This window comes from Pelodiscus sinensis, chromosome 1, assembly GCF_052426305.1.
Source record: "Pelodiscus sinensis isolate ZL-2025 chromosome 1, ASM5242630v1, whole genome shotgun sequence".
NCBI lineage: Eukaryota > Metazoa > Chordata > Testudines > Trionychidae > Pelodiscus > Pelodiscus sinensis.
Window position 1 is genome coordinate 189,483,588 of NC_143052.1, and position 12,243 is coordinate 189,495,830.

The window sequence follows — 12,243 nt, forward strand, 5'->3', positions numbered from 1 at the left end:
CATACAATCTGTCACTATACTTGATCTGCTAGCGTCAGAACTACATTTTACTGCACTAACACGGTCCTTTCAGGGTAAGGGCACAACACATGTATCAGACTCATACTCATATTAAAACCCAAACCATGAGGAAAACAATTATAGATGACATACCTATCCATAACTAACCAGAAACAGAAGTTTCATATTTAAGATCAAGGAATTTTGAAGTATGAACAATGAAGTAGCCTAACAAAGCATAAATTAAGTTACTTTGCCCCCTTGTGGCAGCACCCAGTATGATTTTTAAACTTTGGTGCAGGATATATAAGGAGCATATAGACCAGGCATGTCCAAAGTCCGGCCCGCGGGCCAATTGCGGCCCGTGTTCCAATTTAATACGGCCCCCGCTTCCTCCCCCTCTCCTGGCTCCCCGGCGCTCTTTTGAACTGGCGTGCCCAGCGCACCGCTTCCGGCCGTGCTGCCGCCGCCGCCCATGGCCTCCGCAGTCCTAGAGCCTGCCCTATAGGGCACGTCCGCAGCCCCGTTCCCCCACTTGGCTGCGGGTTCGCCCTGCCCCCGGGCCGCCGTGAGGCCGGCGTGCCCTGTGCTCTCCGCCCGCCTCCGACCCTGCGGGCCCTCCGCCTTGGGGCTGAGAGTGCGGGGACGGCCCTCACGCATGTTCACTTCTTCAAATCTGACCCTCTTTGAAAAAAGTTTGGACACCCCTGATATAGACCAATGTTTCTCAACTTTTTTTTTTTTTTTTTTTTTTAAAGTACCCCCAGTACCTACAGTTTTCAGACAAATTTTTTCTACCATTGCAACACATTTGTTTAAACAACTTAATCGCAGCCGGATGGGCAATGAAATTTTTGGCTGTAAAAAGTTCAAAAATAATAAAGCGCTGTAAAGCTTAACAAAAATTCAGTGGTTTTCTCCAAATTTCAGTTGTATTGATGTACCCCCCCAAACTTCTCTCAAGTACCCTTAAGGGTACTCGTATCACTGGTTGAGAAACACTGATATAGAGCATTGATATAGAGCATTAATCTACTGTATGTGTCATATAACAATAAATTCTATAAAATCAAAGACCTCTCCTACATAAAAAAATACTATTAAAAACAAATTGATGAGGCAAAGGAGATAGAGCCATTATGCTAAACAAAAAACATTAAATGTTTTGATTAACTGAATATCTGCCACATACTGTGATCATAACAGTCATGTGTACAATTTTATGAACTGTGATGCTTTCCTAAGAAATTCTATTTCCCTATAAACACACCATTACTCACTTGTCTATATGGCTGACATTACACCTACTAGAAAAGTTACTTTAAGAAAAGGCAATTTCAGATGGTCAGTACAAAATACTTTATATAAGAATTTCTGATGGCCAGGGAAAGGCCCTTGAGAGAAAGCCCAGGAAACTGAAATGCAGAAACAGAACCACTTTTTAGTAACCTAAAAACTAAGGAGAGGCAAGACAATCTACGGTGATACTTCTAATCCGGCATCTGAAAACCTTTAGCAACAAACAATCAGGTTGTCTTAGGAAGATTATCTATTCTAGAATCCAACTTGAAGAAATTTCCATAGGGCAGGGATTCTGTGCGCACCTTGATCAGTTATTACTATGCCTTGAAAGGAAAAAGCAGACTAAATGAGGATACTTTTACTGAAATGAGTAGTCCAATATTATGAAAGACTCAGAATTAGGACACCTTAGCAGAAATGCAGTATTGACCCCAGATGAGGTAACTCCATAAGATAGAGAGGAATGTGTACCAACTTCATATCTCGGGGGAGGGGAGTCTAAACAACATTCTTTATTCTAGTGCTACCAATATTAGAGATGTCGACTAGTAGTCAACTAGATGATTAAGTTTAGGCTTATCAGTTATCAATTAATCTTGTTGACTACTCAAATTCTCCCACCCTTGCTGGCTCTTTATCAGAGGGGAGGGGAGCTGATGCTGGTGCAAACTGGCTTAAAAGCTAGTTTCCCTTAGCACTAGCTCCACAATGCTGCCTGCTCCCCTACCCCTGTGCTTGCTGTCTCTTATCAGAGACTTAGAAGAGTTGTGTACCTCATGTAAGGCCTGATTCAAGGCATACTGAAGTCATTCAGTCTTCCCATTGACTCCCACAGCACACTGGATAAATTTCAAAGTGAATCTGCAAGAGGCAGAACAAAGTTAAGCTATGAATAGCAATTGCCAAGTTTGCCCCTCTATATTCACTGGGATCACTGCAAGCTATTAGAGCTAATGAAACATGTCTGAATCTAATTATGTCAGTGCACACACTATAGCTTGCTCCCACTGATGCAAGTATCCTACTACACCAATGTAACCACTTCTACGAGAGGGTTAACGTTTATGTTGGTATAGTTCGGGCAACTCAGTGTCTGTTTAGGGATGTAAGTGATTAGTCGACTATTTGATAAGCATATGCTTATAGCGTAGTGAGGTAGTGACTTGACTAGTCCCCCTGCTCCCTGCCACCTCTATCAGAGAGGCAGCTGGGAGGTGCGGGGGGGAAGAGTTGGTGCTGGGAGGGAGTCAGCTTAAAAGGTTCCCCGCAGCACTGTCTGTGTGTGTGGAGGGGGGTGGGGGTGGGAAGGAGGGAGGCACAGTGAGGAAACGGCATGGGCGGCTCTTATACACTTCAAAGGCAGAGGCACGGCAGTTCAGTCCCCCCTTGCATGGGTTCTCCACTTGTAGGGGAGCCTGGATGGCCCTGTCTTGACCAAAACAACATCTGCTTTACCCAAAGTACTGATCTCTAACAAAGCAAAACCCAGGCATGTCTCAAGTCTGGTGCATGTAGCACGCAGGCAAGGCTGGGGCTTTGAGGCAGGAATGTTTTTGCACAATCATGAATACCCAGCATAGTACAGTGATCACTCCTAAAGAACCAGGAGTAAACTGGTACCGGTACATTTTGCTCCTGATAAGCAAAAGGCAGATACAGCCATAAAATTGTTAACTAAACACATACTTTTACAACATCCAGAGTAGCCGGATGTACCTTAAATAAGGGCATAATAGGTATCTTAGACAAAAAGCAATGAATTAGTAAATATAAGAATGACCAAGTCTTGATTTGCTATAAATATAGGTTTAAGCAAGGCACTCATTGGGAGGTAGTGAGCAAGATTGACCCACGGGTCTGGCTTGTTGTAACTAGAAATAAAATACACTACCTATTGGCAGTGCATGGTATCCCAAAGCGTTAGAGTCCAAGGGACAACAAACCTCCTGCCTTGTACTGTCAGGTGGCATACAGATGAAGCATAAGTAAATTAGACAAATACTGTATTATAATAAATTTTATGTTAATTGCTTTTTGCATGGTTTTGTATTGTAGTCATTGCTTTCCAAGTTTATTGTATTTAAGGTTTAAATTGTGTAGAAATTGTTTTTAATTCTTGTAAAATTCAAAGGACTATATCAACTACTTCAAGGCTTGCAATAAATAAGAAAGTGGTTAAGTCTCTCTGGAGCGTCAGATTTCCCTTGGATCTAAAATAAAATCAAACCACACAACACCTTTGGGCCTCTGGCTTTGAAATGTACAAGAGCCGCCCAAGGCTCTTGTACATTTAAAAGGCAGCGGCGCAGTGCGATAGTGACCGCCCCCCTTATTGACTAACTGAAATTTAACATCCCTACTTTAGACACTGCAGGTTAGCTACATGGGCTGTCATCTGGATCTATGAAATTGACAAGAAAGCCAAACTACCACCCCATTGTTGGTATAGGGCAAGATGCTAGGAGCAGAGGCAGAGGATGAGGTAGGCTCCTGGTGGAGAACTGCACTGATCTAAGAGCCCAGGTTCTCAGCCCCCGCACTGCCCCTCAGTTGGTGGAAGAGATCCTAGGGAGGACCCATAATCAACAAAAGGAGGGTAGCATGGACATGAATTACAGCAGTAATTACTGCAGTACTTGTAAATCAACCTCCAGAGGCCTACTCGAGTTTGTAGTGTAGCAGCTCAAAAGGGTCCACTCAAATACAGTATATTGGGGAAGTATTCTTATGTTGAGCTCCCAATGGGCTAGCACAAGCACCGAAAACTGAAAGCCCACTAAAGCCCTGCAAATTTGTGGAATTCCTTTTCCTGATTACCTAGATGAGTGAGGAAACCTAGCACCTCTCTATTGTGAGTGCTACTGCCCAGCTGACCATGCTGACTATACATTCCAGATGTGCACCTGCCTAAAGTAGACAATAGATTGTATTCATGCTCCTTGAGGAAAGAAGCAACGCAGGCAGGCACAAGTCCAAGCAATCATGAAAAAGGGTGACAGCTACAATAAGATTGCTCAGGGAATTCAGGAGAAAGAGTGCAAAAGAGATCAGTCACAGTGCCACATGAAAGCCAAGGAGCTAAGGTGGGAATGCGAGAAGGCTAATGAGGCCATCAATCAATCTGGTGCTGCAATACAGATCTGCCACTTTTACATAGAGCCACATGTGGCAGAGATCCCAGCTGCACAGCACCATGGACACCTTAAAGAGACTAAGTCACTGGTACTTGCTGTCAGAGTGCAGAGTGGGTGAAGGAGGAGTACGATGCAGAACAGATGATGGGGGCCAGGGGGAAATCCAGCTAAACAGTGAACCAGGACCTATTTTTGTTCTAATACAGTCCAGACAATTGAGCATTGGTGAGCCCGACGCAGGGGAAGGAGCCTCAGGTAAGTGGCTAGATTAACTGTCAATTGCAGAAATGGCACCCCCAAGTAGCAGGAAACATTTTTTGAGTTTTCCTCAATTTACTGCCTGTATTACCCTGAGAAGTGAGATAGCTAAAATCACCTCAACCTGTGGAAAATAAAGTTTCTACTAGAATCACTTGCAACCAATCCATTTCCTCCTCATTTTCCCAACCTCCAGAGGGCCATATGGCTTATGCTGGACTTGTGCTGTGCACAAGTAATCCCAAGCAGAAGTGACACAAGCAAAAGGGTGTTGCTTAAAACTTTCAGGTAGCAAGGGGAGTGAGTTTAGCATCTTAAGTTACACTTTCTGTAGTAATTATGCTGAGAATTGTATCTCTACATTTTATTATGAAATGTTGCCACTGCAGCCTTCAGGGTCTCCCCTTCCACATCCACAGAATGCCTGAGTCAGATAAGAAGGAGAAAGAAGAGAACTTGGGATAATATATTCAGAGCGATCCTACAAGATAGTTTTGCATAGGATCATGAGAACAGGGACTGGAGGATGGACAGTGAGGACAGCCCGAAGGAGAGAGCAGAAGATAAAGACGCAGGAGTCCCAGCAGGAAAAGGAGAGGGAGATGCACCAGGGCATAATGGGGCTACTCAGACACATATGCTGCAGATTTTGGTAGATCTGCAGATTCAAAAATTCCAGGCTCACCTCTCTTCATCCCACTGAGAACTCAATAATCAGGACCTCAACATTCCAAATGGCATCAGGTGTCACTACACTAATCCTATTGCTCCATTCCTGGGGACATAAAAACCAACAACAATTTCCCAAATATTGACCTGTGAAAGTCACAGCTGGCAAATATTGAGGTGAAATGGTTGGTTTGTAAATATTCCTATGGGCTCTGTGACCATAGGATGTTCTTTCCCTTCAAAAGTTCTATTTGTTAAGTTATAAATGTATTTGGTTTTTGCACTTGTTACAGAACTTCCATTACTGTACATAATCAATTTTATTAATTCACAACATATGCAGCTCAGCAGCTCTGAAAGCAACCAATTAACTGTTCCTGCACCATGTCACACAGCCCATAGGAATATTTACATACAAACTTATTACATGTTCTGAAAATGTTATACTGGTAGATATATGTCAATCAGCACATATTCACACCAAACCACAAAAGAGCAGGACCAGGTAGGGGACACTACTGTGCCTAATAAGGATTAGGGAGGTTAACATGTAAGCATGTACAGTTAACCTTCATGTCTGGGCCCATCAGTTAGCCTTCACAATTACATGCATCCCACCCTGCTCCCTCTGCACTGGGGAAGCAGGGTGGCAGGCAGGAGCCGGTAAATGTGGGAAGCCATTTTTCAGGTAGTTAAATGTTTACAAAAATGTATTTTAATAACCCTTTACATCCCTAATAGGGATAACTGGTTAACATGACTCTTACCGGCTTGCTTGCCAAAGTAACCGGTTAACTGGCTGGGGGGCTTGGTTCACATGCCACATTAAATGAGTTTCTTAATGTCAATACTCCCTCACAATCTGACATTTTTTACTATAAAAATTGTACTTTCAGTAGAAAAAAAGTTTTAGGACTCCACCTCTTACTGCATGAATTAGGATTATAAATTCCAGATGTTTTTTTAATGGCTACTGGTTCCTGTATTGGCAAAATCAAAACCTATTCCTCATCCTCATCCATCTACACAACACTTATAATACAGTGCTATATGCATGTTACCAGCTTTGGTTTTCCTTAGTCTTGAAAAAGAATATGTATACTAGGGTTGTGAATGACTAGTTGACTATCCAATAAGCAAATGAATATAGGATAATCGACTAGTTGCTTCTCCTATTAGAAAGGGGCAGCAAGGGGGGAGTAAAGCAGGTGCTTCAAAGCAGCAGTGGCACGTGGAGCCAGGGCCAGACCCTGGGCTCCACATGGCACTGCCACTTTGAAATGCCACGTGCAGCCCAGGGCCAGCAAGGGAATGTTCAAGTCCCCGCTGGCCCTGTGCTTCCCGTAGTGCTTTCGCCTTTGAAAGGCAGAGGAGCCCTTATCAACTAATTGAATAGTCAATGCAAACTGCATTGACTATTCAATTAGCCAATTAATAGAAATTTTACATCCCTAATGTATACCACGTCTATTTTTTCTCTGATACATGCACAACTTATCAGTGGCAGTGGCACATTAACAAGATACTAAATCCTAAAAGATACAGGAAAAATTAAAAAACTATAGTGTTTTAAAGCAAATACAACCTTAAAATGTAAATGCTTAAATTCCAAAGTGAGAACTTAATATTGTTATCAATTTCTAAAAATGTAGCATCTCATCTTTAATGAACTGTAATTGTCTGGAATCTGAGAAACACACTACTGGTCTACTGCCATGACAACCAGTAGCTGTCTTTTTAAACACATACATACATATATAGTGCATGTCAAATTTGGCCTTTAACGCTGAATATTATAAAAAGATGATTTTATAAAAGCTAAAGAACAAAGATTTACTCAAGTTTTAAAAACAGCAAAAACAGCTGATTTAAAAACTAAACAAATCCCCTGCAGTGTTTAAGGCAGACATTACAATAGACCCCAACAGTGAAATGAACTATGAACAATAAAGAATGCAACTTACTCATTACATTTCTTCCATCCAGGATGATACTCACACATTTAGTGAAACAGCTAATTTATATTTTTTCTTATTAATAATGCATGGTTTATTAAAAGTGTAACAAGCAAAGAGGTCTGTTTACAACAGAAGACCCTGGTCCTGTAAACATGTACTCAGTCACTTAAATTTACTCATGTAAATCTGTGAACTCAGTCTCCTCAACTTCAAGGAGACTACTGAAAGTAGTGAAATTAAGCATGTGAGGTTTAGTCTATGCAAGGAATTTATGGTGGCAAAATATATGTGCATAGCTCAGGGATATGGAAAATCCACACCACAGAGCAACACAGTTATACCAACCTAACTTCCGGTGTTTACAGTGCCATTTACTGGAGGGCTTTTCCCATGGACAAAGCCACCACTTCTCCAGGAGGCGGAGTAATTCCTAGCTACTGTAGTGGCTACTACTTCAGAACTATTTGGACACCAAGGTCCTGACCTAGACCAACAAGAAGCCTTTCCATCTGCACAGGCAGCAAATTTCATTGAAGTGCCACAGCAGGGCTACTGATGCATTTTAAGTTTAATTAAGCCCTGGATATTTGCAGAGTCTTTGCCTAGTATATTAAGAAACTAATTATTTTAAATTATATATTTCTTTATAACTAAATCCTCATGCTAGGGACCCTGGCCTCCAACCTGAAAACACCTCAGTACAGGTCTTTGCTCATCTGAGGAAGTGGGTTTTGCCCACAAAAGCTCATGGGGGGAGTGAGAGACACAGAGAGAGACAAAACTTATAGTCTAGGACTACTCGTTTTTTTAAGTTACAGACTAACGCTGCCACCTCTCTGAGACTTTACTCATAGGAGTAGGTATCAAAAAACCAAGTTCGGAACCCACCTGAATGTATTTGTTTTGGTTTCACAATTATTCTGCTTACGGTGAATCAGGCTAACACACAACCCATCACTGATGACGACCAAGAATTGCCATTTGCTTCCTCCACGTGGAGGTGCAGCCAGAGCACCGCATCTTCCACCGCGTTCTCCGCACAGTCGGGGGAGGGGCGCCTGGATCGCGCAGGTCGAACAGCGCGTGGCCAAGGCACCAGGCACGCGCCGCAAACGCTCCACCCACCCGCCGCCGACTTGGCTCCCAACCGGCTCAGCTGCCCCGGACGGTTAAGCTCCACCAGCCGCTGCTCCTGACCAACGGCCACCAACCGCCCCAGGCCGGGCTGCCCGTCACCCCGCGCGCCCCGCACACGCGGTCGGGCAGGCAGGGGGCACGCCAGGGCTCGGGCAGCGTCTGCTCCGGCTCGCTGTGCTCGCTGTGCCCTAGCGGGGCGAGGTCCCAGGACGGGCCGCTGCAACCACCAAGGGGGCCGACAAGCTCTCCCAGGGCACCCTCCGCCACGCCCGGCTCCGAGCCCAGCCCGCTGCCGCCCCCCCCTCCCGGGAGGGGAAAGGCCACACAGGGAGCGGCCCGCCCCGGCGGCTCACCCGGCACAGGCTGTCCTGGAAGACTCGCGGGTCCAGGTTGCAGGCGATGGTGGCGGTGGGCAGGTCCCGCAGCCCCACCGCCTCCATCTCGCAGTCGATGAAGCTCCAGTCGGACTCGTCGTCGTCCGCCGCCGGCAGCAGCAGCGTTGCCGCCGCCTCCTCCTCTTCCTCCTCCTCTCGGGGCTGCGGCTCCCGTGGCTGCCCCTCGCTGCCTGCCAGGCCCCTCCCACTCGCCGCGCCGGGCAAGCTGCTGCTGCTAGTGCTAGTGCTGGCGCCCTCACTCTCCATGGGCCAGACACGGCGGCCCCGGCGTTTAACTCCTTCCCCGCCGCAAATGAGGCGCCGCGGCCTCCCCCTCAACAGGTGACCCGGCCGCCCGCCCGAGTCCCGGTCGCCATCTTGGGTGAGGGCAGCGGCTCGCGCTCCCTCAGCCCAGCAGCGGGGCCCTCAGCGCCTTGGGGCCGGCGCACTTGGACGCGCGGGTTGCCTCGTCGCGCTTCGTTCTGATTGGCTGCGGGCAAGCGGGGCGCGAGGCTGGGGTGAACGGCCGGCCCGGGGCTGCCTGGCTCTGCAAGGGGGTTTTGGCTTCCTGTGAAAGTCGGGGTGGTCAGAGAGGGGAAAGTTGGCAGAAGGTAAAGCCAGAGCTTGTTACTGCTTTGTGCACATTTATCTTCTCAGCACTGCAAAAGCCAGGGCTCCGCCCCTGTAATTAATTAGGCAGCGAGTTATGTACAACCACGAGGAAGTACTTGTCCCATACACTGAACCAGGAAGCTGGGGAACTCATTGCGGCGTGGATGCTGGTTGAGAGGGAAAAGTACAACCAGATTAAAAAAAAAAAAAAAAAACTTTGGATCAGTTTATGGAAAATAAGTTCAACTCTGTCTATTAACCAAGACAGTCCAGGCCATGTTTGAGGCAATGGAAGACCTCTCCCCTACAAGAAACAGGCAGCATGATGGGAATGGATCATACCATAATGGCTCTTTTATGTACACTTCCAATGGAGCTCTGCTGTGCACAACTGTTACAGGAAAGTGGGTTATCTGAACCATGGCTTGAAGCAGTATGGCATCTCTTTTGCTCTTATATATACACACTGTATTGCCTTGTCATTAAAGTACATTGCTCCTTCTTATAGGGAAACCTATGAGGTGGGGGGGGAGGCATTAGATACACCAAATTAAGGATAAGTGTTCAAGGTGCCAGGTGATTTGTGATCAGGTGCACATGATTTCTTACCCACATTGGCTGCATCTAGACGGGCAAGTTTTTCCGCAAAAGCAGCCACTTTTGCAGAAAAACTTGCCAGCTGTCTGTCTACACTGGCAGCTTGATTTTGCGCAAAAGCACTGATGTTCTACTGTCCGAAATCAGTGCTTCTTGCGCAAATACTTTGACATTCCAATTTGGGCAAAAGCCCTTTTCTGGAAATGTTTTTGTGCAAGAGGGCCAGTGTAGACAGCTAAAAACTGTTTTGTGCAAAAAAGCCCCGATGGTGAAAATGGCGATCGGGGCTTTCTTGCACAAAACCACATCTAGATTGGCACAGACGCTTTTCCACAAAAAGTGCTTTTGCGGAAAAGCGTCCGTGCCAATCTAGACACTCTTTTCCGCAAATGCTTTTAACGGAAAAACTTTTCCATTAAAAGCATTTGCGGAAAATCATGCCAGTCTAGACGTAGCCATTAAGTTTAGATTATTTTATGTTCTTCAAGATATGCTTGCAGAACACAGAGTCAAAAATTCTGAAATCAAGGCATGCAACAACATTCATTAGGTGGACATTTGCACCTTCTATTCTGGTCGAATTATGCAACTAACCTTATTCATGTACTTACATTCTCTTTGTGGTACCTTATTTCTGGGGGAAACTGTCTTTGCCTGCCGTATGTTTAATGATATTTTGGATTTAAATAGCTGTTATAAGGGGGGGTGTAAAGATGATTTAAAGACAACCTTATGTTCTTTCCTTCCAATCTCAGCTGTACCAAGTGAATCAATGTAGCAGCTGAGGATCTGCATCCCTATCTTTGCATCTCATTCTTTCCTTTTCCTTCCTTACAAAGTCCCAAGCATATAAACACCACCATCTCTACAATGAAGCCAAACTAGAACACTATTTGTGCTCTCATTTCACCCCCTCATCATCTGGACTCTGCTTGGAATGTATTGATCACAATAACTTTAAAAAAAATCTCAACTATGTGTTACATATCTCTCTCCAAATACATGCAGGTTTCTGGGTGTACACATACAGCTGATGGTTTAAGACATTCTTGTTCAAGAGATATAAGCAGCTCCTTATAGGTAGCAGAATTCAGGTACTTTTCTGCTCCTCTGTCCTCTAGGAATGGACCTGAGTGATCAGCATGTCATAGGGATTAGCTGGCTAATTGAGAAACATGATTATATAAACAGAGAGGATTCTTTTTCAGATGTTTAAGTGGGATCAATTTCCCGGGAAGCTACCAAAGAAAAGGAGTTTTAGAAGCTCATGTCTTTACAAAATTTGCATTGGTGTCCAAGTACGTACGCTGAGCAATTTTGCCCCAGCACAAGTTTTATTTTTGTGTACAAGACAGAAGTATGTCATTAAATCTGCCTACTTTTCTACACCTGCATATAAGCAGTAAGAGGAGAGAAAGGTCTAAACAAAAGTGGGAAAACAGTTTAATAGTCCAAGGACATTAGGCTGGTCTCTCACTTCAGGTACCTCTTTAATACCGAATATCTGGCCATTAACTGAACCTATCTACTTTCCTATAATGAATCAGTTGAGAAGGTGTAGCCAGACAGCCCCCCCACCCCATCTCATCCATCTTATTTTGCCTCTCTGAGGTTCCTGAAGCATACAGGACAGAGAAGGAGCAATAAAATCAGCATAGTCTATGCTGGCTCATCTGATCCTGAGAAGCTGAAAACATAGATATGAGGAGAGAACGATTAAGGCAATAAGCTGGCCTCGAGGCTGCGAGAAGTACCCGGCTGGCACCCATGTTGATCTGAACACACAGTCCCTGGAAGAGGAATTTTCCACTGAGAAAAGAATGCCCAGTACTTCCAATTTAGTTATCTCTCTTACAAGTGTAAATTAAGTTCACAACTCCCTTGTAAGAACTGGTCTCACAAAAGGCAGACCAGCACTATTTGGCATCACAGATAAGAAAGAGAAATACGTGACCCCATGGGTATAAAGGTGGGTACAGCAACACACTCACTTTTGAATGTCATTCTACCCTCTACCTGCTGGTCGGGTTAGGTGTTTGACCTCCCAAGGTTCTATGGGGATGCCCACCTCGTATTTTCGTCTTTCCTAGGAATTGAGGGACCGGCCCTGGCCTGACATGCTGGAGTCAAGAGGCACAGAAGGGGGTAAAAATTGTACCTAGATGTGGTCCTCTGTCTTAAGTGTACACAGACTTAGAGCTC

General features: G+C 45.0%; 1 protein-coding gene across 1 annotated transcript in view; it reads right to left on the reverse strand.

Annotated features, from left to right (window-relative positions):
* The window catches only part of RCAN1 (regulator of calcineurin 1), a 70,037-nt gene extending 60,703 nt beyond the window's left edge, over window positions 1-9,334 (reverse strand). Inside the window, exon 1 of the mRNA XM_075911378.2 lies at window positions 8,812-9,334. Coding sequence (XP_075767493.2) covers window positions 8,812-9,099 — 288 coding nt within the window. The 5' untranslated portion in view covers window positions 9,100-9,334. The remainder of the gene's footprint in view (window positions 1-8,811) is intronic.
* Window positions 9,335-12,243: the final 2,909 nt, after the last annotated feature.